At 52.6% G+C, this 24,917-nt stretch overlaps 12 protein-coding genes across 12 annotated transcripts; 7 read left to right on the forward strand and 5 right to left on the reverse strand.

Moving 5' to 3' along the window:
- Positions 1-222: 222 nt before the first annotated feature.
- Positions 223-1,531, forward strand: P152DRAFT_391732 (G-protein alpha subunit; the record flags this gene model as incomplete). The annotated part of the gene is made up of 5 exons (XM_033676113.1): positions 223-340; positions 397-739; positions 820-1,232; positions 1,291-1,434; positions 1,488-1,531. The coding sequence occupies 5 exons, from the start codon at positions 223-225 to the stop codon at positions 1,529-1,531; spliced, it is 1,062 nt and encodes a 353-aa protein (XP_033536517.1).
- A 1,229-nt stretch (positions 1,532-2,760) lies between these two features.
- Positions 2,761-4,196, forward strand: P152DRAFT_455926 (L30e-like protein). The gene is made up of 2 exons (XM_033678891.1): positions 2,761-3,212; positions 3,307-4,196. Exons 1-2 carry the CDS (start codon positions 2,897-2,899, stop codon positions 3,705-3,707), a joined length of 717 nt encoding a protein of 238 aa, XP_033536518.1. The 5' UTR covers positions 2,761-2,896; the 3' UTR covers positions 3,708-4,196.
- On the reverse strand, positions 4,029-5,327 carry P152DRAFT_237067 (cell division control 14, SIN component). Its single transcript, XM_033674597.1, has 2 exons — positions 4,811-5,327; positions 4,029-4,758 (listed from the first exon to the last, which is right to left on the reverse strand). Exons 1-2 carry the CDS (start codon positions 5,222-5,224, stop codon positions 4,189-4,191), a joined length of 984 nt encoding a protein of 327 aa, XP_033536519.1. The 5' UTR covers positions 5,225-5,327; the 3' UTR covers positions 4,029-4,188.
- Positions 5,328-8,623: 3,296 nt separating this feature from the next.
- On the forward strand, positions 8,624-9,755 carry P152DRAFT_391283 (geranylgeranyl pyrophosphate synthetase; the record flags this gene model as incomplete). Its single annotated transcript, XM_033676086.1, has 3 exons — positions 8,624-8,910; positions 8,968-9,294; positions 9,347-9,755. The coding sequence occupies 3 exons, from the start codon at positions 8,624-8,626 to the stop codon at positions 9,753-9,755; spliced, it is 1,023 nt and encodes a 340-aa protein (XP_033536520.1).
- Positions 9,756-10,189: 434 nt separating this feature from the next.
- Positions 10,190-12,162, reverse strand: P152DRAFT_512228 (uncharacterized protein; the record flags this gene model as incomplete). Its single annotated transcript, XM_033682742.1, has 5 exons — positions 10,190-10,685; positions 10,742-10,836; positions 10,888-10,958; positions 11,025-11,849; positions 11,946-12,162. The coding sequence occupies 5 exons, from the start codon at positions 12,160-12,162 to the stop codon at positions 10,190-10,192; spliced, it is 1,704 nt and encodes a 567-aa protein (XP_033536521.1).
- A 593-nt stretch (positions 12,163-12,755) lies between these two features.
- On the forward strand, positions 12,756-13,181 carry P152DRAFT_383346 (uncharacterized protein; the record flags this gene model as incomplete). The annotated part of the gene is made up of 1 exon (XM_033675781.1): positions 12,756-13,181. A coding segment is annotated over one exon (426 nt), but the record flags the coding sequence as incomplete, so codon positions are not given.
- Positions 13,182-13,285: 104 nt separating this feature from the next.
- Positions 13,286-15,156, reverse strand: P152DRAFT_471551 (uncharacterized protein; the record flags this gene model as incomplete). The annotated part of the gene is made up of 4 exons (XM_033681075.1): positions 13,286-14,258; positions 14,362-14,631; positions 14,700-14,780; positions 14,885-15,156. 4 exons carry the CDS (start codon positions 15,154-15,156, stop codon positions 13,286-13,288), a joined length of 1,596 nt encoding a protein of 531 aa, XP_033536523.1.
- Positions 15,157-15,990: 834 nt separating this feature from the next.
- P152DRAFT_384511 (uncharacterized protein) lies at positions 15,991-16,447 on the reverse strand (the record flags this gene model as incomplete). Its single annotated transcript, XM_033675804.1, has 2 exons — positions 15,991-16,053; positions 16,148-16,447. Coding segments are annotated over 2 exons (363 nt in total), but the record flags the coding sequence as incomplete, so codon positions are not given.
- Positions 16,448-18,250: 1,803 nt separating this feature from the next.
- Positions 18,251-20,179, forward strand: P152DRAFT_455932 (uncharacterized protein). Its single transcript, XM_033678892.1, has 2 exons — positions 18,251-18,841; positions 18,903-20,179. Exons 1-2 carry the CDS (start codon positions 18,658-18,660, stop codon positions 19,934-19,936), a joined length of 1,218 nt encoding a protein of 405 aa, XP_033536525.1. The 5' UTR covers positions 18,251-18,657; the 3' UTR covers positions 19,937-20,179.
- P152DRAFT_455933 (DHS-like NAD/FAD-binding domain-containing protein) lies at positions 19,980-21,574 on the reverse strand. Its single transcript, XM_033678893.1, has 2 exons — positions 21,046-21,574; positions 19,980-20,979 (listed from the first exon to the last, which is right to left on the reverse strand). The coding sequence occupies exons 1-2, from the start codon at positions 21,479-21,481 to the stop codon at positions 20,243-20,245; spliced, it is 1,173 nt and encodes a 390-aa protein (XP_033536526.1). The 5' UTR covers positions 21,482-21,574; the 3' UTR covers positions 19,980-20,242.
- Positions 21,575-21,638: 64 nt separating this feature from the next.
- P152DRAFT_237280 (EF-hand superfamily Ca2+-modulated protein) lies at positions 21,639-22,623 on the forward strand. The gene is made up of 4 exons (XM_033674599.1): positions 21,639-21,761; positions 21,810-21,845; positions 21,903-22,105; positions 22,170-22,623. The coding sequence occupies exons 2-4, from the start codon at positions 21,843-21,845 to the stop codon at positions 22,561-22,563; spliced, it is 600 nt and encodes a 199-aa protein (XP_033536527.1). The 5' UTR covers positions 21,639-21,761; positions 21,810-21,842; the 3' UTR covers positions 22,564-22,623.
- An 843-nt stretch (positions 22,624-23,466) lies between these two features.
- On the forward strand, positions 23,467-24,606 carry P152DRAFT_391424 (arsenite S-adenosylmethyltransferase; the record flags this gene model as incomplete). Its single annotated transcript, XM_033676097.1, has 6 exons — positions 23,467-23,661; positions 23,717-23,821; positions 23,883-24,225; positions 24,268-24,396; positions 24,463-24,507; positions 24,569-24,606. The coding sequence occupies 6 exons, from the start codon at positions 23,467-23,469 to the stop codon at positions 24,604-24,606; spliced, it is 855 nt and encodes a 284-aa protein (XP_033536528.1).
- Between the last annotated feature and the right edge of the window lie 311 nt (positions 24,607-24,917).

The following is a 24,917-nucleotide window of genomic DNA, read 5'->3' on the forward strand; positions in this document are numbered from 1 at the left end:
CGAGCCAAGGGCCGTCGAATTCATCTCTCCCATACTCCGAACCATCGTTCATCATTCATCGTCGTTGGAGCTGGAGCTTGGAATTGTTGAAAGCTGACGCGCAACCCCTTTACCACAGTCACCCTCGAAGGCCCCATCGACGTACGAAGTTAATCTTGTGCTTCACGAACCGAGCCTCACTCCAACTATCTAAGTCGAGGCGAATACATACAGACAGCCAGCATGGGTTGTGGAATGAGCACCGAGGAGAAGGAGGGGAGAGCCAGGAATGAGGAGATCGAAAACCAGCTAAAGAAAGACCGGATGATGCAGCGAAATGAAATCAAGGTGCTCTTGCTCGGTACGCGCCTTACGACCATCGTATACCAGCACACCATCCGACTAACCGGACTTTAGGTGCCGGAGAGTCGGGCAAGTCGACCATTCTCAAGCAGATGAAGCTCATCCACGAAGGTGGCTACTCGAGGGATGAGCGGGAGTCGTTCAAGGAAATCATCTTCAGCAATACCGTCCAATCAATGCGGGTCATCTTGGAAGCGATGGAATCATTGGAACTCCCGCTCGACGACAGCCGTGCCGAGTACCATGTCCAGACAATCTTCATGCAGCCCTCGCAGATTGAGGGCGACCGGCTTCCCCCGGAGGTTGGTCTGGCTATCAAGGTGCTCTGGAACGACCCTGGTGTTTCACAATGCTTTCAGCGATCACGAGAATATCAGCTCAATGACTCGGCCAAATAGTGAGTCCCCATTACACCAGTTGAAAATCGACTTGGTACTCGCATGAGAGGACTGCATATGCTAATTCATGTACTTTCAGCTACTTCGACTCGATCGACCGCATCGCCGCTCCCGATTATATTCCCAACGACCAGGACGTCCTGCGATCGCGTGTGAAGACCACCGGTATCACCGAAACCACGTTCATCATCGGCGATCTCACCTACCGCATGTTCGACGTTGGTGGCCAACGTTCCGAACGAAAGAAGTGGATCCATTGCTTCGAGAACGTGACGACCATCCTCTTCCTCGTTGCCATCTCAGAATACGACCAGCTGTTGTTCGAAGATGAGACGGTCAACCGTATGCAGGAAGCGCTGACGCTGTTCGACTCCATCTGTAACTCGAGATGGTTTGTCAAGACGTCCATCATCTTGTTCTTGAACAAAATCGATCGGTTTAAAGAGAAGCTACCGTCGAGCCCGATGAAGAACTACTTCCCGGATTACGAAGGTGGGCTCCAAACATGATGCTTTTCTCCCCGAAGGCAAGCAAGACTGACTCTCTATAGGTGGTGCCGACTACAGTGCGGCTTGCGATTATATCCTCAACCGATTTGTCTCTCTGAACCAGCATGAGACCAAGCAAATCTACACTCACTTCACCTGCGCTACCGACACCATGCAGATCCGATTCGTCATGGCTGCTGTCAATGGTATGTTCGACCCCGTGTCCCCCAATCCATCCATCTCTAACAATATCAAACAGACATCATCATCCAAGAGAATCTCCGCATGTGCGGCTTAATATAAAGCCCACCGCCCACCGTCCTTCCACTCGCGGACCTACACTTCCCCAAACCATACCCACCACGGGGATATATTGGAATGCAGTCTTGTTGGGCGGGGCGGCAGTGACCGCAGCATCGGACATAACGATACCAAAGTGCAGATCCACATGTTTTTTGCAATCGGCGTTTCATTTCCTTTTTCCCTGAGAACAATGCACGAGAACTCTTTTTTAATCATTCGATGGATGGACGACGAAGGATCACTGCAAAGGCATTCGTGCCATCCGGACCGTTTATCTGGATGGGTGGGAGGACAGACTTTCGGAACGTCGGCGTGACGTCGAGAGATACCCTCGGGGAACCTTATTTGACTCCCTCCTGTCTACCTGCCATCGAATCGACACTCTTTCTTCCCTTCGGCCGGATTCAACCACGCTATTCTCTCACATTCGTCCCCCAATTCGGTCCCATTGATCAATCAGCGTGGGTGGTTCGTGGATTTTGGTTGCCCTCCTTTCTTGCGATTTCCCTGGCCTGTATGCTTAAAGGATGGAGTACCTTTGCCTCGTTATTTTGCACGGCGGACGTCGAGAAGCGCGGAGGATGAAAGAAGGACGAGGAGGGCTTCGGGGATACAATGGTGGAAGCCTTACGGTAGTTGCGATGCTTTTCTCGATGGGGGTGCTCGTTGGTTACGATAATATCTGATGGGGCGTTTTTTCCACCTTTTCGCCGTTGTGGAGGAGTGCGAGGTGCATGGTCTTAGTGCAGATGCTACTCTGGATTGTCCAAGCGCTGTGTGGAATAGATGCAGATAAGGAGAATCGCATGGCTACTTTCATAACCAAGACCTTCCATCTGCAACTTGCTGTGAGTGATCGCACATACCTACGGCACCTATCGTATTCTGTACAGGTATTCGAATCTTCCTCGAAGGAATTGATTTGCTCAACGCTGTCATTCTGCCTTGCATGTCGCGGAAACCAAGAGCAGCCCTGGTAATCTGACTAACTTAACATGTACCTCAACTGAAAACCCCGACGTTCCTCTGCCAGCTACAGAACACTTCTTGGGCAAGGTTATGGTGATTCCGGCCGAGGAGTTGCGGCTTGGGCAGCTCAGCAACTGAGCCAGACATGATCTGATATTGAAATGGCTGGTGCAGGGATGAAGCTATGTCACTAACCTGATCCAGACTAGTGCATATAATTTTCGAGCCTTAGAGGTTCCTCAAAGTTTCTTGCACACCAGTTACACTTCGGAGTTTTCGTTAACGGGAGTACCAAAAAGTCCTCGAGTGCACTACATCCCGAAATTCCCACGACCTGTTCAGAAACCAACCCCTCCCATCGTCCGGAATAATCCAATCCGCCACACCTCCCACACAATGGCGAAAGACAGAACCGAAGATCCGGAGAAGAAGGAGAAGAAGAGCCGGAAGTCCATAGACGGCGTGTCCAAGTCGCACAAGAAGGAAAAGAAGGACAAGAAGGACAAGAAGGAGAAGAAGCAGAAGAACCGCGAGGAGCAGCCTACGTCGGATGCCGTCGCTGGTGCGGACGAAGATGTCGAGATGGGCGGCACCGGCGCTGCTGAGGTCGCGGTCAATGGCGAGGACGAGGTGGTAAAGCAGCTTGTGCCGTTCGCCGATCCGATGGCGACGGCGGAGGAGACCAAGAAGATCCTCGATGGCGTCAAACGAGGTGAGTTGGACCTCTAATAAATTTTCCTACCGCGTTTCGACGGCAGCGCCTTTCGATGCGTAATATAACTAGGAGCTAACCATTTTCCATCCAGCCTCCCGCAACCGCGCCCTCCTCACCGGCATCAAGGAGACCCAAAAATCCCTCCGCCGCTCCTCCACCGCTGCGACGGCCGCGCCGCGCGGGATCCTCATCCTAGCCGCCGACACCTACCCGTGGGACATCATCTCGCACATGCCGGTGCTGTGCGAGGACCACAACACGCCGTACATCTTCGTGCGGAGCCGTGAGGAGCTGGGGCAGGCGGGTGGCAGTGTGCGGATGCAGACGAGCGCCATGATGGTGCTGGCGGAGAAGGGGGTGAAGAAGGCGGCGAAGGAGGGGGAGGCGGCGAAGGAGGCGGTGCCGGGGGAGCTGAGCGCGGAGGAGTATAAGAAGGCGTATGAGAAGCTGCTTAAGGTGGTGAACAAGGCGCAGGACCGGGTGAAGTTGTGAGGTTGGGGAAGAGAGAAGTATAATTTCTCGCATGCGATGGCTTGACTGGTTTCGGGGACCAGATCATGGAGTCTGGTGGAGTGGGCGTTTGCTGTATTTGGTTTCTTGGGTTGGCATGTCCTGACGGTCGTGGTTCTCAATTGGTCGGGTTCGGACTTCATATACAAGGGCAGCGTGCGTGTATATAAGACATACGCAGGAGCACCCCGATGCCAACAACGGTGAATGCGAGGCAGAGCCGTATGTATGGTATCTCAATAGGGTATCGTAACTACCTAACTCCGGATTCCACCCTATTCCATCATCGCCTGTTTGAACGTTGGTACATGAGTCTCGTAGGGAATGATAGCCTGTTACCCCAATGCACCGTCCGAGCCTGGTGTCCGGCACCTGATATCCTGCCCCAATCCAACCGTAGAAGTAGGAAATAAGTGCACCTAGAAACCCAAGAAACGCCTGCAAGTTGACCATTCGCTTCGGCTCATCCGTATCCCATCATCTCTGCAAACGGTTTCCTCTGCCTCAACTCCTTCTCCAAACTTTCCACACTCCCCAAATGCCTTGCCAACAGCCTCTGTTTCTCGTCTCGCCCTCGCACTGCACCCTTTTTCACTTCTCTTTCTCGATGTCGTGTCAATTCCTCCTCCAACGCCGACGCATCTCCCAAAGCCATGCTCCATCGCTGCTGCGGCGCCTCCACGTCGTTACCCTTATCCCGCCCCGCTCCCCTTCTATGCGCATGTGCTCCCGTGCCAGGTGCGGATTGAGCGGCTTTTACGGCACTCGGATTACTATGCTCATCACTCGATTCGGGATTGGTGGTCGGATTAATTTCGTCGAGAAGGTAGAAGTAGAGGAATTCGGCGACGCACTTGCGGACGTGGGGAGATGTCGAACGGGATTTGTAGAGGGATGCGGCGGTGGCGAGGCCGTCGGTGCGTTCGAAGGAGCGAGCAGCACGAGGTGAGTATAGGAGAGCGGACATCAAAACCTGAAGGGTGGTCGATTGGGTCGAAGCGGGGTTTAGAGGGTCGAGTAGATCAAGTAAAAGCTAAGGCGACTGTTAGCGGCTCCGTATGTCGCAGAGGGTTCGGCTTGCGTACGTTGAGATAGATCTCCTCCTCAAAGATGCTTCGACTAGGTGGATGAAGCAGCAAGCATCCTTGCAGGAGTGTCAACGATGAGAGGATCAACAAGTCCGTCTCGGCCGATGTTCCCATGCCTAATAACCGCTCAAGGCACGCGACCAGTCGTGTTGCAACATTCCATTCGAAACGCTCTTGAAGGCGGAAGAATGCCCGAAATGCCGGGTCACCACCTAAACTCACGAGGGACTTCTCGTGTGACGGAGCGTCGGAGGATGTGGGGACTGTCGGTCGTTTGCTTGGTGAGGAGGAGGAAGAGGGAGAGAGGCAGATTTGCTCGAGGAAGCCTTTGATCTGGCGCAATCCCTTCGATATCTTCTGGGCGTCTTTGGAGGAGATGTAGTTGAAGGCGGTGGAGAGGAGGGCCTCCATTCTTGCTATGAGAGAGCGTCTCGAGTATCGGAAATAGTGTCACTATGAATGTGTTGATTAATTCCTGAGATAGTTGTTCAACTTGTCATTTTGATAGATATGTTCAAGTGGGGACATGATCAATCTGCATTGACTGAACTGCATTAGGTTAATGTGAGAATTCCTTTACAGTTTACTTGATGGCTTTCTGTTGGCGAAGCCTGTTGCTAGGCAACGCAGATCACAGATGAAGGATGAGCCGATAAGGCATGGAGAGAGTCACGTGCCAAATACATGCCCAGGGCACGTGAAAATTGGATTATATAATCATTAATCTCATCGAATCTCATCGAATCCCATTGAATCTCTCCGAATTCAACCCGTTTTTGAGTGAGGGTAGACATATGTCTTACTAAGACATGAAATCACGTGAATGTTAACTTCGATGCTTGAGCGAATCTCACCGAATGCTAACCGTTTTTAGAGAGGGTCAATGTTACCTCAGCAAGCTCAGGCTATTTCTCAGGGGAGTCTAACCTTTTTTGTAAAAGGTCACGTTACTTTAACTACTCCTCTGGTAAATAGCCTGAGGATTCTGTCAATGACGCGCACTGCTCTGCATAAATTTTGTATGTGGTTTGTATGTATCTCTGCGGATTTGACAAAATCACGATCCATTAATAACCACATCAAAACACGTCGTATGTACTCCAAAATCTGATCGATTGTGTATTAAAGTATGCTCTATCTTGTAATTGATTTTTTTTTACATGTCCATGCTTGTGTCGGGTGAAAAACGCTAATATGTGATGAACTAGACCACACCGAAATCACCATCCAGCCATCGTTCCGGAACTTACGGTCGAATGAGCCTGGAAAACACCCATTGGATGTCATATAATGCCTTTCTCGGTCGGTATTCACACGAATATCTATTATTGAACACATTTTGTGTTCATATTTCCCATGCGAAGCAAGGCGAGCGTTCGAAACGGGCGACGAGAGACTGTGGACATCGCCGGAGATCTCGTCCACGATGCCTATAGCACTACGAGTATGCTAGCTATATAGCGGCTGGTCGAAATTGCAAGAGACGTGCCCGAGGAAGTGCAGAAGGTCATCATCCGAGCAGGCCTAGACCGCCATCTCTACCCATTCGAGCCTCGTTAGAAGCAGATAGATGTTATATGGCATTTAGTATTCAAGTAGGAGGACCTTCCTCTTGTAGCGAAGATATCTTTTGGTAAAAATGTCATATTCCAGGCAATGCTATTGCTTTGTCGCGGTGGCATCGGCTTCATCCTTATCCCTTTGGATCGAATTAGACAGGAGTATATGGACGGACCGTCCCCTAGTTATAATCGGTCGACGTCTATACTAAGAGGCGATAAGGATGCCTTTGTTTATTCTGCCACGGTTTCGAGATATCTGTGGGCCCTCTTGTAGCCTTTATAAACCCCAAGCTGGTGAAGAATATCGAGGACACGCCGTTTCACACCATTTGAATGCAGAAAGGCGTCAAATACGCGGGGAAACCTATTGCTCCCTTCCGACCCCCGAGAATAGCAGAGAATTAACGTGACTATCGCAATCCTGTGGTTAAACTTAACAGGATCCCGTGGTAGTCGATCTTTTCTCATCTTAGGTGTCATAAGACTATTAAGCAATCTACATAGAAGAGGAGCACGAGTGCTAACTTGCTCGTATATCTGCCTAGACAGTATGTCGCCTAGTATACACTCGTAGTCCTCGATTTTCTAACCCTCTAACTGTTTCCCCCTCCCTACGCCGGTAGGTAAAGTCTTCTCCTAGATGCAGTCGACTTAGTAGGCACTAAACATATCTACGGCTTCTTCTAGTGCCTTCATTTCCTTCCTTAGACCCTTTATAGTGATAGTTCCTGCCGCACTAGACGCGGGATTCTTATAGTGCGTCTAAGACCTCTGGGCTCTGGCTAACCGTAGACAGCCTCAGCGAGCTATTTGGCTCGCGTGACAGAGCACTCTCTATAACCACCCAACCCTTAAGTCGTCGCGTAGATGTAGATAAATTCTCAAAATTTAATGCTCTTTTTCTTCATGAATTGACATATCTCATTTATTCTCTGTGCCTTACTGCGTCTTTGAGACCCTCTTACTTTCTGATGTGGTGCATTAGATGTGTTTGACGCAGCACTATGCTGAGGACTTGGAGCAAGTAGCAAAGTGGGCGAGTTCAACCGCGCGCTCTGACGACGCTGGTTTCAGGCCGACACGACCCAAAATTCAATCAATTATGGAGAAAAAGCAGGGGAATCGAATGGTTATATTTAATTGACGGAGCACAGTGTGGTTGTGGATGAAAATGGAGTTAAAAATGGTCTTCCATTTGGTATGAAAGCTCTCCACACACACCCAAAACCCATTGACAGAATCCTCAGGCTATTTGTTCGAGGAGTGCATGTGACTTACCGATTAGGTATAGTCCCACTCCGGTGCCTTGGCACGACCACAAATAGCCTGAGCTTGCTGAGGTAAGGTCAATGTATGTCTTACTAAGAAATGTGATCATGTGATATTCACAAGCTTGTATGAGTTGTACTCCATCTTCACCACAGTCAGCGAGTGACCAGACGGACATCGTCACATGTGCATGGATCGTTAGTTTACTACCCCGTACCAGGTGGCACTTGAACTTGCTTCTAAACCTGGAGCCTTGCGACTTGCGACTGGCGCCAGTCCGCCATGACGATAAATCCTCGCTGCCAACCAACTTGACCGATAATCAACTCCTCCGGACTTCTCTGCCTCTTGTATATGCTGCTCGGTCCATCTTCCATCTCATATCACCAACCTAGTTATTGTTTCCCCGTGCTTCCCGCTGTACCCGTACTGCTGTTATCTATCCTTACCTATCCACATACTCGGCTGATATCAGATCGGCTGTCAGACCTGCAGGTCCGGCTCGTGATATCCGGGTGACACTGTTCCGTGTAACTTGTAACAGCCGGTCTATCGAAGAGACCCGCTAACACTCAAGATCCCTCCGTGTCTGTGTTGAGCCTGCCGTCATAGGCCAACACGAACAAAGACTCGTTGATTGCCCACATCACACACCCGAAACCTCCTTCCCGTACAAAACCCCTCTCGTCTTTCCACGATGACCAGCGCTACCACGAGTCCCGAGCCCTTTCGCATCCCCTCCTCCATCCCTCCTCGAACAAGTTCTCACCGCCCCACCCTTTCCAACGGTCTCTCGCCAGCCTCTCCTCCGCGATCCACAAGCACCCCCAAACCACTCATCTCCGAATCAGACTGGATGAGTTCGTCACTTCAGGCTAACATAGCCCAAGGGAAAGCACCTGCGTATCCTCCGCAGACCTTCTCCTCATTTCCGTCGAAGACGGCTCAAGTACCCGGAGTCCATTTGCAAAAGTCCGCCATGTCGCCGAGCGGTCCAGCAAGCGGCGGGGCAGAGATCGGCGTCCCCCCGAGGAACCCAAGAAGAAACGAAGAGGGGCGAGATGAAAGCTCGGGATTGCCTCAGGCGGTATGGAACGATTCGAAGGAGAGCATCCTCTTGGCCCCGTATGAGTACATGTTCGGTCATCCAGGGAAAGACATCCGGACGCAGTTGATTGCTGCGTTCAATCTATGGTTGGATGTGCCAGAGAAAAGCCTAGAAGTCATCACCAAGGTAGTCGGGATGTTACACACCGCCAGCTTGCTGTAAGTCAAAATGTCAAGATACGAGGTACACAGGCTCATATTGATGGCATGGAACAGAGTGGACGACGTAGAAGACGCATCCTTATTGCGTCGTGGGGTACCCGTCGCCCATTCGATATTCGGCACGGCGCAAACGATCAACTCCGCAAACTACATCTACTTTCAAGCTCTCAAGGAACTGTCCGCGCTGAAGTCACCGAAAGCCATCGAAATCTTTACGGACGAGCTCCTCAATCTCCACCGTGGGCAAGGCATGGACCTCTTCTGGCGCGACACCCTGACCTGCCCAACCGAAGCCGATTATTTGGAAATGGTCGGAAACAAGACGGGGGGGCTATTTCGGCTAGCGATCAAACTGATGCAGGCGGAATCCAGCATAGACATGTTCGTCCTTTCCCCTCGATCCCCGCATAGCATCCAGCTAACTTCCACGTAGTGACTGTACCCCTCTCGTCTCCACCATGGGCACCCTCTTCCAAATCCTCGACGACCACCTCAACCTCTCCTCCCAATCCTACTCCGTCCGCAAAGGCCACTGCGAAGACCTCACCGAGGGCAAGTTCTCCTTCCCCGTCATCCACGCCATCCGCGCCGACCCCCGCGACCTGGTGCTCGTCTCCATCCTGCGCCAGAAAACCAACGACGACGAGGTCAAGAAGTTCGCCGTGCGCTACATGGAGGGGAAGGGCAGTTTTCAGTATACAAGAGAGGTCATGGAGGGGTTGCGGGCGCGCGCGGTCGAGATGGTGGGCGCGTTGGTGGAGAAGGTGGATGGGTTCCGGGGACAGGGACAGCTGGGTGGGCAAGAGGTCATGGCAATCTTGGCGAGGATGAATGTCGACTGATTCGTTCGATATATTTATTGCTTCGTTTCTATGGATGGGGAACAGCGGGCCTGGTTGGTTTTTTTGACATTCAGGTCTGCGTTGCATCGGTAGGCGTCCGGTTCGAACTCTGCGGAATCCGCGCCAGGATTTCGCTTGGGAAGAGAGGGGGAGAAATTGTGCGACGCCAAGGCCTCACTCGGGGTATTTATCCAGAAATATTTTGTAATCTAATTGATAGTAACTTCGAATCACGCAAATACCATGGCAGGCCATTCATCAGGGGTATCTACGCTCGGGAGAATGGATGCCAAACACCCGCATATATAAGAAACAACTTTGGATTTCGCTTTCATGTCACAGGTCATGCCTACCCACGTCCGTCTCTCATGCAAACGCCCAACCCAATGCTAAGTCCCAACCCAAACAAACAAAACGCTCCCATCCGATCCTCCTCACCCCCCGCCCCGCTGCGCCAACAGTCCCGCCAGCGCGCCTAGCACCTCGCCCACATCCTCCTTCCCCCCGGCCGCCGCCCTGCCGTTCCGATCCCGCGCCTCCAAGAACTCCGCCGCCGTGCCGAGCACGCGGTCGGCCATGCGTTCGGCGGCGAGGCGGTACTGCTCGATGCGGTGGACGCCGTCGGCGAGGGTGTCGATGGAGGGTTCGAGGGAGTCGAGGAGAGGCTGGAGGCGGGATTCGAGGGCTGCTTTCGCGGTTTGGGGATGCGGTGATGGGGCGCGGGGGGGCTGGTCGTTGGAGGGGGGTGGTTGGGGGGTAGGTAGTAGAAGGGGTGGGTGGAGGATGGAGTTGAAGATGGTGGATTGTTCCGGGTCGTCGAGGAGGTCGGGGTGGATGGGGGAGGGGGGAGTCGATGTGGAGGGGTCGAAGGCCGGGATCGGGGGGAGCACGGAGGAAAGGGTTTCCCATGATTTCTTCTCCGCTTGGAGCCTAGCATTACTAGATTAGATGGACGTTTCCGGGTGAAGATCGTGGCTAAGCGTTACCTTTCAATATCTTGCTCGAGCTCTTTCAGCTTTTCAACCATCTGAGCATTGCGCGGATTTGGTTTTTTAACTACTACTGCCGGCGCGATCTCTTCCTATAATATGGTCAGCCGAATAATTCGCCCATCAGCTACACGTCGACCTACCCTACTAAACCAATCCGATATTTCCGGATTGTTCGCGAAGTCTTTCAGCAGCTCGGCCTGGATGTGACGTGCTACGCATTCCGTTAGCTCTATTGATTCTGCGCTCCGTTATGATTTCTCGGGTACTCGGGACTTACCAGCTTCGAGCGCTAGGACAGCGTTGGCATCGCCATTGCCGTTGGGTTTCTCTGGTATAGCTCGTGCTCCACACCACGTCAAAAGTTGGAGCATCCGTTTTGGCTCTAGGATGTTCTGGTCGATGTGTTTGTAGAACTCGAGGATCTCGACGTCGGCGTGTGGTACAGCTAGATAGAGTTCCACGTCAGTATAATCCATTGACGAACAAAGTTGGGTAACCAGCTTTGATCTTTCCTCGACAGACAGGTCGCAGACTTGTCTAGACGCTGGTTCGATGACAGCCGCCAATACCCAAGAGGATATATTACCATTTGAAGTGCCACTCTCTATCAACGAGCTTGCTCGTCGACCGCGCGTCCCAGCGCTACTTCTCCTGTGATTTTGCCCACCGCCTTTCCGCATCTCCTTATTGCGCTTGATAACTGGAGTATCTGCGAACGGCAGTGCAATCTTCGTAGCATCGCGCTTCTGAGTCTTGTCCGTCTCAGAGGCCGCCACCACGTGTTCTGGTTCTTGATGCCGTTCATTCCTCCGGGGTTTTTGCCGACGTGACTTCTCCGGCTCCGGAACGTACTCGTGCTCATCCACTTCCGCTTTGTCGCCAGATAGTCGAGCTGATCGTCGCTTGGGAACAGTTTCCTGCGTTTTCTTCTTGGGGACCGGCGTAGAGAACGAGTATTTCTTCCGCTTTGGCTTGTCTGTCGCCGCTTCTTCGCCCGGTGGAGTTTCTTGCTGTTTTGGCGGATCTGGCTGCTTTGCTTGGGGTGGTGCATTTTTTGATCTTGTTCGAGAGAATTGAAAGCCATGGTCATTCTCATCGTAGGCTGGGGGCCACAGTTAGCCATGGTTCCCGACCTCCTGTCGTGGGATTCTGCCATTCCCAACGACGATGCGAAATCGCGCGTGGGGGGTCCACTAACCTATCTTTGGTTTCTTTGATGCGCCAGTCACCCTGTTTCCAGCCGGCTTCCCTGACGTCGTGGGCAACTCGCTGGCGTCCATTTTGCTCCGCTTCGCAGCCGCTCCCGATCCATCCCCCTCTTCAAACGCTTGTTCAGCACTTCGTCGTCGCGTGGGCCGCTGCACCGATGGCATCCTAAGAGTTTGCACCGGTTCCCGAGTAATTATAGTTGTCATTGGAGCCCCTGCGACGTATGCGCGTTTGTGGATGTGCGGGTCCCTGGTCTCCGTTGAGCGCGTCGATGGTGGATGGGCGGGAATTGAGCGCGTCAATGACAGCGCACCAATTTTAAATTCGAATCCGAAAGACTGACGGTTAGTATAGATAATGGTGAGTGGAAATGCGACCGGTCGCCTCGTTGTGACCTTGGGTGACAGTTGGAGGGGGTGCAATACACCGTTGCCGTCCGATGGCCGTGCAATCAAAACAATTGAAGGTCTTGGCATGAATGGCCTCCCGTGCACGTGCTTGGCCACCGGAACTTCATCTCAAGATTCTCAACCATGTTGGAAAAGTTTCAAAGTTCTTCTCGAGATACTGGACACCGGTACACGCAGTACTTTGACTTATAAAATCCTTGGTTTATTTAGCCTGTGGATATAGTACTCAATTCGCATTACAATTGGTCCTGCTGTAAGAGCAGAAGAGATATACAATGGCATTCGCCAATCGTGCTTTCCGAATCATCCGCAAACTCGACTCCTGCTACATCCAGCCGCCATATACGAAGCGGTTATCGACCTCAGCGCGCAACTATGCCGCTTCCGATGCTATCCCACGAATCGCACGGCCTTCATTCTGGCAATCCCTCATTCCAAAACCGTTTCGACGAGGAGAACAGCCACCTTCGGCAAAAGGACGTACGGCGGACGGATGGCTGTTCTTTATTATCATGCCATTACTCATCGGGTCCCAGGCTATCCAGTTAATAACCCTCAAGAAGGAAATGGCAGCGTACTCGCGACAGACTAAAGGAAAGATTGCTCTGTTGAAAGAGGTGATTGGGAGGATTCAGAAGGGGGAGCAGTTCGATGTAGGCAAGGCGTTGGGCGGTGGAGATCCGATCCCGGAGGAAGAATGGAAGGAGACAATGGAGGAAGTGAAGAGTGGCCCATTATTCTCGGAGAAAGACAGGAGACCGCCATGGACGAAGCGAGAGACGAAAGCGGAGAAACCTGAAAAGACGGAGGAGCCCGAAAGTCTACCCGAGTCATCCATTAAGAAGCCCGCAACGTTTTATTGAATGCCTAGGATACGAGCCTCTTCGACCACCTCATTGCCAACATTTTCGGAAACCGTTCATTCCTCTAGTGGAATGTGCTCTTCCCACGAACATCTGGGACATCGACATGGTCCTCCGAGCGCACCCTTCGCCCACTCTCTCCTCTCCTGGACGTTCAATCGCACATCGCAGTAATAACCGAAGACCTCGTCTCCTTTCCGTAAACCAGCGATGCTCCTCTCGGATTTCCCCGCCCACTTCGCCATCTGTTCTCGGACCTGGAACGTCATCTTCCCAAGCCAATTCCATTCGACATTGGGATCACAACTGTGGTTGGCAAGGCACCACAGGGGATGAACAGCACCAACTTCGGGTCTCCCGTCGGGACCTAGACGCGCGGACGCTGTGCCTCGAAACTTGGCGTATAGAGTGTTGAACACCCAGATGTCATATCTGCCCGGATTTTCCGAACCGCTCTCGTCATCCTCCTCGGAGCTCCGGGTGTCAAAGATGTTGACATCCATCTTCTCCAACATGTTCAGTGGAATGACCACGTTCCATTTGAACGACCAGGGAAGCGTCCTCGGCGGATCGGAGTCGACTGCGGTCGGCGTGCCGTGGTTCGTAAAGTCGCCCCAGATCCAGCGAAGCTCGTCTAGCGCGAGCGGGTGCTTTCCCTGCGTCTCGGCCATGGCCAGCGTTCGGAGCAACAGCAGCGCGTACAATGCATCGGGAGCCTGCTTGGCAGGGGCGTCCTTCGCCAGAGCACTGGTGGCTGTATCGCAGAGGGCCGGATGATAGGACTCCATGGCGAGGTCTTTGCAGGTTTGCGAGCAGAAGATCTCTTGGCAGTCTTCACATTCAACAGCACCTGCCACGTGGGAGGGATTTTTCTTGTCTAGAGGTGGGAGCGGTGCGCTACATGCGTCGCAGTATTCTCCATACAGACGGCCGTTGGCGGTCAATAGGGAAACCTCTTCCAAGATCGTGTCTCCAGGTTGAATGTCCTCCTTTGCGAAGACCCCCAACTGCTCGGACAGTTGCTCTAAACTATCGTTCGAGTTAGTTCAAATTATCCAAGCCGATGGAAAGGATACACAGGTGTCCAATGGAATCAGGGTTGTTCAAGGAAGACCACTTAGGAATCACATACTTGGATCCTTCTAGAAGAATCGGCAATGTAGTAGCCCGTACTTCTAGCCGGGGTGCCACTATAGATATCAAGTTGTTCAGCTGCTGTAGGTTCTCTTCCTCGAACCGATTCTCTTCGAAATGGTTCCATGGATAGATTTCCCGTCGGGCGTACCCCTGGTCTGGGATCTTGTCTAGAGCATGTTGGTCTATGGCCTCGATACTCTCCGCGTTGATTCCATGGGTATTTAGTATCCTTAGAGTTTCGTCTTCAAGCGCCCGTGGAAGTTCACTGTAAACGGCCGTCAGCAACGGCAATTAAAATCTGGCTAGTAGATCCAGCGGACACCCACGCCTTACCTCAAAGGGAGTCGCTGCGCATATTCCACAGCACTCTGGATACAGCCGCAACTTAAAAGACTCTCGACGAGCGCAATGAGCCTGTTCGACCGTTAGTCTGCTGTACATGCCGTGGCCAATCTGCCACGAAGCCCGAACAAATTTTGACGAGGGCCAAAAGAGATCAAGCTCGGGATAGCGTTCACGCTGTCTGTTTCCATCGCTTCACGGCCTCATGGACGTCGCGTTCACTGCCGTCGACATGACCGTTCAGATCCGCATACGATGCGCTGAGAACTGGGTCATGGAACTCGGCGCAGTCGTCGAGGATTTCATCGGTTAGGAGAAGCGCCTTGTATGCTTCGCCGGCTTTCAGGTCCGGGAAGTTCGCAGTACCGTAGGCGGCTGCTAACTGAAGGCGGTTTTGGATACTGTATGGATTCTGGGAAACAAGTCGCTGGATATCTTGGACTGCCATTGGGGTGCAGTAGTAACGCTACTGCACGCTCTTGATTTGATGTTTTCACGAAAATTCCTCAAGCGGGATGCTCAAACGCGGAGGAAAAATATATGTGACGATCAGGCCAGGGGGGTTACGGAGATCTGAGATAATTTCTTCATCATTGGTAGCTCTGGGTTCGGGTGGCAAGGTTGGATGCTCCTCTCCACCCAACGAGAACGATAAGCTAAACGAAACGCCATAAAAATCATTAGATGGCCTCCACGTTCATGTCTGAATGTCCAGATAACCAAATTACCCACGGAGACACCAGTTGCCTAAAATCCCAAGCAACGCCCAATTCCATCATCGTCTCGTCATAATAATGCTGTAAAAGATGCCACCAATTGTACACCTTGAGACATAGACCCCAAGAGCAACGACCATCCCCCAGATTCAGGAGTATATATCCTTCGTCGTTCATCACCCCGTATTCTCCGGACTGGGGCTCAGCATCGCCTGAATGCTCAACCCACTCCTCCCCTGCTTCCCCACGCGCTTCCCCCCCTCCCCGTCCCGACCGTCCGCGTCCACCTTCCGCTTGCCCTGGTGATGCCTGGTCGCATGGTGGTGATGGTAATGACTATGATATCCTCCACCCCGCACCGCGGATGCCGCTCCGCTGTCCCGGCTCCCGAACGAGGCGCGCCGTGGGTCATCTGCATGGTCGCTCTCAGCGTCTGAAGCCCCCAAGCCGCTGTCATCCCCTTCCATACCGTGGCCGGCGGATGACGTGGCGAGCCCCTCGGACCCGCTGCCCATCTCCGCCGTCGATGTGTCCGTGAGGTCCGTGACGGACCCCATGATGCTCCCTCGCTCCTTGCGTTGGTTGGAGCGATGGGCGGCTTGGATGTTTTTGAGTCCTTTTTCCATGCACTAAGGAGATGTTATCAGCCTTGGGATCATCTGGGTAGGAGTAACACGCCGTTGAGTTGTCTCTAGATGGAGTAGAAACGGAATGGGCACAAACCTTAGCTTCGATCATCTGCCAGCTTTTCTCCCCGAGTCGGTCACTCAACATGGTCCACATATCCCTTCGCACCAGCATGTATTCCCGCGCGAGGGTCTCCCACTTGATGCCGTCCCAGTCCTCGGCGTTCCGTCGTTCCATTAACCGCTCGTGCCGCTTTCGACACGCGTTCGCGGTCTTGCTGGGGAAATACTTGCTGGCGATCGGCTGCCAGTTGAGGCCCGATGCCCGTGCAGCCATTAGGGTCTCGTCATCTTCCGCGGTCCATGTCGTCGAGGTTCTTTGCGCCTGGGCGGGGATCTCCGTCGAAGGAGTAATAGGGGAAGGTCGGATATGAGGAGAGGCAGCTCGAAGTTCCTTGGGCATGATGACGCCCTCCTAGCTGTTACAGAATGGATTTAGAAAGACGAGGTTGCTAAGAAAAGAAAGGGTGACGATGCAGGAGTGCAGGTTGCAGTCGGGAGGAATGGCTGGATATCAAGCGACTGACTAACTGAGACGCCTGATCTGAAAACGAAAAGAAAACGAATAGTAAGGAGAAGAGAATACAGGAAAGACGTAGGACGATTATTATCTATAATTAAGATCGGTGAAGGATGCCCCCCAGTGGTTTCAAAGAAGGACGAGGAGACCCAAAGATGATAATGACCAAGGAAATAAATCTAAGAAATGGAAGGAAAAGAGAAAGGAAAACACATAGGAAAGGGGATTGATTTGCTGTGGTTTCAGTTATACCGGAGGGAGAGGAAGTTGAGAGACCGTTCTGAAGGCCAGCATATATACAAGTCGCAGTCGACTGTGGTGGCACAGGTTAGTCGCGATATCAAACAAGGCATGGCGCATAGACGAGGTATTCCAATGAATTGTCCAGCCACATCGTTCTGAAACGGAATCGAGTTTCTTTAAACGCCCATCAAGGCTCTGCATGGCGTCTTTCGGCGGTCATCGAACGTGGGTTCTCTCGCCGATCGAGGCAAGGGGCGGAAGATGAGCAATATGCCTTGTTCAACCGCTGGGAGGGATGCACTGCAGCGTCTCTCGAGAGGCGAGGTCGTACTAAATCGAATCAGCGTGGAGAGGCCAACAGGCGGTCGCATAGGCCGCCATAGACGACTGGTACATGTCCACTTTCGCCAGCAAGGATCAAAAGCATGCCATTGCTCCGTGGAGAGATCCTGCCCGGCGGCTGTTTCGAAGAAGAGAACGTGTGTTGCGGATTTCCAGTGCGGCTAGACGTGTTGCAGTCTTGCAGAGAGGAAGTATCTGAGGAACAGTTGACATCTGTACGAAGGATTCGAGGTTAGCGCTGGCCTTTGACAGTAGGTAACCTGGGGCCCTATCCGCCAATCGCTCATCATCAGCGGCTCTTCCAGGGAGGGCTTGTCGGCGCATAGGGCGTTGGTTGGAGGGGTTCAAGGGGTTCGGTTGGCTGCTCCCGAGCGTCTCCTTTCGCCGTGCCGTGCCGTACTGCTGGTCCAGGGACTCTATCCAATAATTAATATTTTTCTTCTACATCCCGTCTTCGTTTGGAAGAGGGACTGAAAGGGGCGGATGCTATCCAGTCAAATTTGGAGAATGCACCGCCACTTATTCCAATTATGATTGGAAGAGCGGAGGAGACTTGGAATCTGCGGTCCGCGGTGCATTCGTCCCTGGTCATGGGGATGGTAAATGATAGACGACTGGAGTTCGCATTGTCCAGTAAAGCTATTTGCGGGAAGGTGATTACGCCGAAGAGGCTTATCCGCGATGACCAGCTTCGACTTTCCACCGAAGAGTCAAATGGTGGATATGATATGGTGAACGGCGAGGACATGGAATAACATCCACCTGTGGAGTTAGAGAGACTGATACAGTGCCCTGGGATGCACTGGAAAGGGTCATTATACTTATTCTCTGTCTGGTTCTTCTGAGCTTCGACGGATATCCTTATCTCCTTGTGCCTGGAGGATCGGAAGTGTTATTGAATCCTTTTAAGTTCTTATCAAGACTAATGCCCAGTTCTTGGTAGAGAAAGGAAGCTACAAGGAAGCTTCCCGATGTCATCATCAATTAGTTAAGGGCATTTAAGGCACACAGAATTCAAAGACTGGAGCCGGGCACATGCGGATCATTCATACTAGACTCTCTCCCATACTACGACGGATATAAACAATCTCAATTGCAATCGTATGCCGCGAGCTTTGCGAATAACGTAGCCTATCCTCGTCCTCTTGTGTCTACACGCAGCGCAGCGAATAGACAGGAAGGACTCCATTGGGTTCCACCCCTTAAATGACATGGTCTTTCTTCGACCGCGTCGTGGAGCCTCCTTCAACACGCAACGTCTCCTGAACTTCAACAAACCCCTTGGCCATCTTGATATTCTGATATCCGCATTCCAACAACGACAGTGTCGCATTCTCCAGACCGCCGCTCATTCTCCGCTCATTTCTTTACCATGTACTCGGCCACCCGTTAGACCCTCTGCCCTTCGATCCAGACGGAGGTATCCCACAACCTCCTTCGTCATGTCCGAATCCTTCCAGCAGACGCGCCAGCACTCTGGTGGCCATCATCATCACGAGGACAACGTATATCTGACCTCGACCAACAAGAACGATGCAGGAGTTAGGATCACAAGAGTCGGACTCTTCGTCAACCTGGGCATGGCCATCAGCAAAGGGATCGGTGGATACGTGTTTCATTCGCAAGGTAAAGCCTTCACCAAGATGTAAAGTTTGAATAAGCCATTGTATATTGACAACACCCGCAGCACTTGCCGCCGATGCCGTCCATTCCCTCACCGATCTCGTTTCTGACTTCATGACACTTGCGACCATCTCCTGGTCCCTCAAGCCACCCACCGAGCGCTTCCCTACCGGCTATGGCAAAATCGAGTCGCTGGGCTCCCTCGGCGTGAGCTCGATTCTTCTCATTGGCGGCACCCTCATGGGATGGGCCGCGCTCATCGATCTCTGCCACACCTACCTCCCCGCGGTGGCAGAAGGAATGGAATACCTAGGCATTGCTGGGCATGGCCATTCACACACACATATCATCCCGAATATACAAGCCGCCTGGATCGCGGGAGGGAGCATTGTTATTAAAGAGTGGTTGTACCGTGCGACCCTGAAGGTTGCGAAGGAGAGAAAGAGCTCGGTGCTAGAATCCAACGCGGTTCACCATCGCGTGGACTCGCTCACGGCCATCGCCGCGTTGGTATCGATCGCCGGGTCAAATATTGTTCCCTCGTTCAGGGGGATGGATGCTTTCGGCTCTCTGCTGATCACGTACCTCGTGGTCCGGACCGGCTGGACGAACACCCGGACTTCCTTAAACGAACTTGCCGATGCGAGCATGGACGAGGAAGTCAAGGAGCGCGTGATCAAGGAAGCCGATCGCGCGTTAGACGACATGATGTGGGTCAAATCCCATCCGAACGCGCCGGTGGAGATCCGGAGATGTCAGGGCATCAAAGCCGGGCAGAACTACTCCGTGGAAATCGAGGTTGCGTGTCCGGCCACTTGGACCGTGGAGAAGACGCGGGTGATCGAGGAGGAGGTTCGCGAGCGGGTGGGGAGCAGGGTGAGAGGGGTCAGGAGAGTACGGGTAAGGTTTGTGGGCGTGAAGGAGGAGGGGGATCAAGGCTTCATGGATGAGTTTATCAGCCCCAGCGTCAGTCAGAGGACCAGTCCGGAGCCGGAATCGGATCGAGAGTTCGAGGAGAGTGACGAGGAAGACCATGGACATCACCATAGCCATGGATCCGGCCGCGAGAATGGGGATGGCAAGCTAAGAAAGCGTTGATTGTAATAGATTCTGTTGGAGTAGACTTGTATCTATACCGCCTCCCGATGGTTAAAATACCTTGGTATCTAGCATGGTTGGTCGTCCGATGGATTCCCTTCTCCTGAACTGTGAATCGTGGCTCTGCAACTGGTTACCTATGAGTGGTCCTGAGTATTCCCTTAGCTCGGGATCAAAATGACTCGAGTAGGTGTGTATGTCTCAACTTCATGCCATCCAAGGGCTTGCTTCTTGCCTCTACTACGCTTTCCTGTACATCTTCAAAATTTATAAGCAAAGGACATACGCTTTATTAACGTCGGATATCTATTGACGTCGTACTTCATTTCCAGTTATGTGTATCCTCTTAAGTTCTTCTATAGCCTTCACAGCGCCAGGTAAGACCTGTAACGCATCTATTTCAATCCTCACGGCCTGGCGCCCGGTGTTCTCTGGAGTGACGTCGAGAAAGAACTCATCCTCCCCTCGAACTCCGCCGAGATTCAGCATCCCGAGCGCAAGCCCGCGATCCTTGGCACGTTTAGCCAGTCTCCAAGCACTGTACGTCGCCAAGCTACTCCCAACGACAAGTAGACGGCTGGCCGTATCGATGGCTTCTTCCGCCTCCGCCTTGACGGCCGCGTTGACGTTCTCGCCGAACATGACGACGGCGGGTTTGAGAACTCCGGCCGTTGAACCCGCCTGCGATGCGCCATCGGCATCAACGAGCACGGTCTCTCCCGGGGGAGGCTTCTGCAAACAGGCTGGACACGGGGGATAGCGAAACGTCGTGTACTTCACGCCTTTCAGTTCCAGGTCGCCATCGGGGTTCGTTCGCAGCCCCCTCTCAGCACGTTCATGCGGATCTTCGGTCGACAGTGCGCCGGACTCGATCAGGTGTCGTAGCATATCCGCCCACGACGGGTTGAGGGCTTCAAGCTGGGATTGGAAGGCATCCCGGGGGTATGGTGTCTTGCATGTGGTGCAATGTACTTGGGCAAGCGTGCCGTGGAGCTCAGTTGTCGGCAGTGCGGGATGTGCATGGGGGTGAAAGGAGTCGACATCTTTCACATAGTCAGCGAAAGGGATCTTCCCGAGGCGGCACTCAGAAACCAGCAGTGGAAACGTACTCTGAGTAATGACACGACTTAATATCCCCAGCTCACCCAGTCGCCTTACGGCTTCATGGGCACCGTTCGGTTTCGCATTCGCGAGGTTCGTCCATCCCAGAAAGCTTCGCGCCCAATACCGCTTCCTCGCCTCGTGGTTGGCCAGGAACTCGGAATAGTAGATCGGCCGATACGTCTTATTCAACGTATACGTGCCATTGGTTCCCCGATAGTCGGCCAACCCCGAGGCGACCGATATGCCCGCTCCCGTGAGGAGGACCGTCTTCCCATTCCGCCGTGTCTCGGCAGCCGCGGTGTCCTTTTCCAACGGGGCGACCAGGAAGTCGACGAGACTGGCGATGGCGCCGGCAAGCGGACGCGCAGTGGCTGGAATGATCCGCGGCGGAGGGAGGGGGCTGATATAGGGGATTCTCATCAACATGGGGACGCCGCTCATGTCACATGTGAGAGCCTCCACCCTCCCGATTCGAAATTGAAGTTGAAGTTCATTGCACGTTCGAACTTCGAATAGAACTGAAATCAGGCATGGCCCGCAAGTGTGGGTGAGTGCATGACGACACGATCGCGGGGTTGACTAAGCAGAATCCTCCACCAGTGACCAGTCCACCTCTCCACCGTTGCCCGTCAACTTGAAGTTCAACCCCAGTTCATTTATTGTGTTGGCAGTTGGACTGAAATCGACTTTAATCACGAACCCAGTTATCTCGAGCCTCGAAGTTGTTTGTATATCACCTACCGCCAATTCTCGGCTAAGACACGAAAAGAACGCGCCTCTCGTGCATCAACCACCACGCGCAATGGTGAATTACTCTCATACGCATGGGGATAATCTTGCGACAAATGCTAAGTGATCGTAGGCGCCGAAACGTAAACAGACGACCGCTGTAGCGGGTCCTTCCACGACCCATCGTGCATCCAAGCTCGCAAAGGAGCACAATATTACGGGTCTACAGGAGAGTTCGATACGTGAAGCATACTCGCTGTTCGCGATCCAACACCCGAACTTCGCAGAGGAGCGGCAAGGTGTGCTACGTGGTGGGGATGTCCGTCGATGTTTACTGTAAGCCCTGTCTCAATTGTGGGGGGTGCTGTTCGCATCCCAGGCTAACCATCCTTTCATGTAGAGCGCTGAACCTCCCGTACTCCGCCGACTATCTCTCCGCTCTCGACCCCGACGCCTCCGGGTTCGTTACCTTCGACGCGTTCTTCGGCCTCGCCGCCCTCTTGTACAACGACAAGGAGAACCCTGATGAGGACGATGAGGAAGGCAGCGCGGACGACGAGCCAAGTACCGAGGCGCAGGAAGCGTTCCGCCTATTCAACAGAAACACAGGCGGTCCGATCACCCTATCACATCTTCGACGAGTGGCGCGGGAGCTGCGCGAAGACGTGGATGAGGCGACGTTGCAGGCCATGCTCGTGGAGGCGAATGGTGAGGCGGAGGAGGGGGGATGGAAGGCTGGTGTCAGTTTGGAGGAGTTCGATGCGGTGATGAAGAGGGCAGGTGTGTTCGGTTGAAAGGGATGACGTGCTTCCCATTCTTCCACTCGGCCACGTACTGTGGACCAACTCATCGCGATATACAATGCCTCGGGGATTGCCTTGCAGTTGAGAGCTGAGATCGCCAGGGCAATGAATCAGCCCCATGATGCCTTAGTGGCCTGCCGCCGCCTATACGTACCGGCCAATAAAGATATCAGAATCAGCTGGATATCAAAGATATGCTCGGGGTATAGATGTCCAGCTCCCCGCTCCGCATCGATCAGCGGCAAATCATCCGAACAACGGGAACCATCCCCAGTCTTGGATTGCAGCATCATATGCTGGGTACTTGGTTCGATTCTAGGCGCAAAGCATGGGACATCCATACACATCTGGGGTCACATTGAGCTTTAGATGAAACCGATCATTGAGCACAACCGACAGCTACTAGAACAGACCGTTTTGAGTAACTTGATCAAGGTGGGATCTGAGCAATTGATGCCCATGTCCTGGACTATGGTCTATACAGAGCATGATCAATTGCACTCGCTAATTAGTGCGAGAAATAATTCCTTGAAGGAATGTCATATACAAAAGATGGTTTGGGGGTGGCTCGTTAGGGGGAGAACTTCGAGATTCTGTTGACTTCCGACTCCCGTGGATGGATGGAGCATCCGACGAGAGATGCAGTGACGTTGGAGCAGTGACATGCTGCCCGCCATTGATTGGTCCATGTCAGATACCCCATCATGGTTGACCAATGACATCGATACATGCTCCCAGGATTCAATGTGTTTAAATACGTATCGATATTTAATAGTAAACTCAGTCGGATCAGAAGTTCCATTACTTCTATTACCTTCACTCAATTCTGACCAATCCTGAGTCAAATCTGCAGTTTGACGTGTTCGAGATACCATCTTGATTCTTACCTACATCATGGACGCTACGAACCTTTACAACCAAGTGCAGAGTCACTATGGCTCTCTTGCTACCGGCGGACAAAGCTCCAAGTACGGCCATTCCGTTGCCGTCGCATTTGGGTACTCGGAGGAAGAGTTATCAAACGTTCCTGAAGATGCTCAGATGGGCTTGTGCTGTGGCAATGCCATCACCATGGCTGCCCTCAAAGAGGTATGAATAGAGTCACCAATTCGTTCCAGGTCGATGTATTCTGACAATCAACTAGGGCGAAACCGTGGTTGATTTTGGTTGCGGAGCAGGGTTTGATGTGTTTCTTGCAGCCAAGCGGGTTGGCCCTACTGGACGGGTGATCGGAGTGGATAGGAACAAAGTAAGATCCCACAGTTCTCCGCAGGAATCGAACCAGTGACTGATCAACGCCTTCGACGTAGGATATGCTGGCACGAGCACATCGGAACAAGGAGACCGCGAAAGCAACCAACGTGGAGTTCGTCGAATCACCCATAGTCAAGATTGACACCGGTTCGTCCGAAGCCGACTGCATCATCAGCAACTGCGTCGTCAACCTCGTCCCGGAAGAGGAGAAGCAGCTCGTCTTCAATGAGATGCATCGCATCCTGAAGCCAGGAGGAAGGGTTGCGGTGAGCGACATCCTTGCCAAGAAGGAATTGCCGGAACAGCTGAAGAAAGATATGGCACTCTATGTTGGCTGCATCTCCGGAGCGTCGCAGGTTCAGGATTATGAGAAGTATTTGAAGACTGCCGGATTCAGTGGTACGTTACAATGAAGACCGATGGCAGGATCAGAGTTGATAGCGCCAGATATCCTCCTCGTGGACAGCAAAAGCGACCTGAATGTCTACACCACCACAGGTGAAGACGGCACAGCTGGAAGTGAGCAGCCGAACATACCCTGCTGTGGTCCGGCCAAAGCCGAGACCTCCTGTTGCGCACCAAAGGCAGATGATGGAGCGGCGTCCTGTGGGATTAAAAAGGAGACGAAAGTTGAAGTCGTCGAGAGCGTAGTGAAGAACGTTGACTTTAACGAATGGGCAGGTAAGAGAGAAACAATACCCAATTCAACACGATTCAATGAAATGTACTAATGTTTAAAAAGGTTCATTCAAGATATATGCAGTTAAGGGGCAACAATGATATTGATCCAGTACGGGCAGTACTTGCCTTCATGTACATCGTATCTGCAAGTGCAGAATTAGGTAGCCGATTAGTCTGGAAAAATGCAGATTACCGCCTCTAAAAGGCCTCATCGATGTGGTCCGACTTTCGAGGTCCTCTCCACAGCTGAATCCAAAGTCACGATGTGATATCGGGTGGCTCCGGACGGCTATGGGTGGGACGTGGGGTAAACCTGCTAAATTGAGCAAATACATGGGGAAGACATCCGAGACTCAGGTAGCGATCCCCCATGAAAAGCTGGAAAGGAGCCGAGGGGCATCGCTAATCAC

This window comes from Eremomyces bilateralis (genome assembly GCF_010015585.1).
Source record: "Eremomyces bilateralis CBS 781.70 unplaced genomic scaffold P152scaffold_4, whole genome shotgun sequence".
Lineage (NCBI taxonomy): Eukaryota > Fungi > Ascomycota > Dothideomycetes > Eremomycetales > Eremomycetaceae > Eremomyces > Eremomyces bilateralis.

Bases quoted from the DNA above. Each gene is read 5' to 3' on its own strand.
- P152DRAFT_455926 (XM_033678891.1), top strand. From the start codon at position 2,897: ATGGCGAAAGACAGAACCGAAGATCCGGAGAAGAAGGAGAAGAAGAGC. The intron at 3,213-3,306 runs GTGAGTTGGACC...TTTTCCATCCAG, and splicing joins CCTCGATGGCGTCAAACGAG to CCTCCCGCAACCGCGCCCTC.
- P152DRAFT_237067 (XM_033674597.1), bottom strand. From the start codon at position 5,224: ATGGAGGCCCTCCTCTCCACCGCCTTCAACTACATCTCCTCCAAAGAC. The intron at 4,759-4,810 runs GTACGCAAGCCG...CAGTCGCCTTAG, and splicing joins AGGAGGAGATCTATCTCAAC to CTTTTACTTGATCTACTCGA.
- P152DRAFT_455932 (XM_033678892.1), top strand. From the start codon at position 18,658: ATGTCCGAATCCTTCCAGCAGACGCGCCAGCACTCTGGTGGCCATCAT. The intron at 18,842-18,902 runs GTAAAGCCTTCA...CAACACCCGCAG, and splicing joins ATACGTGTTTCATTCGCAAG to CACTTGCCGCCGATGCCGTC.
- P152DRAFT_455933 (XM_033678893.1), bottom strand. From the start codon at position 21,481: ATGAGCGGCGTCCCCATGTTGATGAGAATCCCCTATATCAGCCCCCTC. The intron at 20,980-21,045 runs GTACGTTTCCAC...ACTATGTGAAAG, and splicing joins AAGTCGTGTCATTACTCAGA to ATGTCGACTCCTTTCACCCC.
- P152DRAFT_237280 (XM_033674599.1), top strand. The intron at 22,106-22,169 runs GTAAGCCCTGTC...CCTTTCATGTAG, and splicing joins GATGTCCGTCGATGTTTACT to AGCGCTGAACCTCCCGTACT.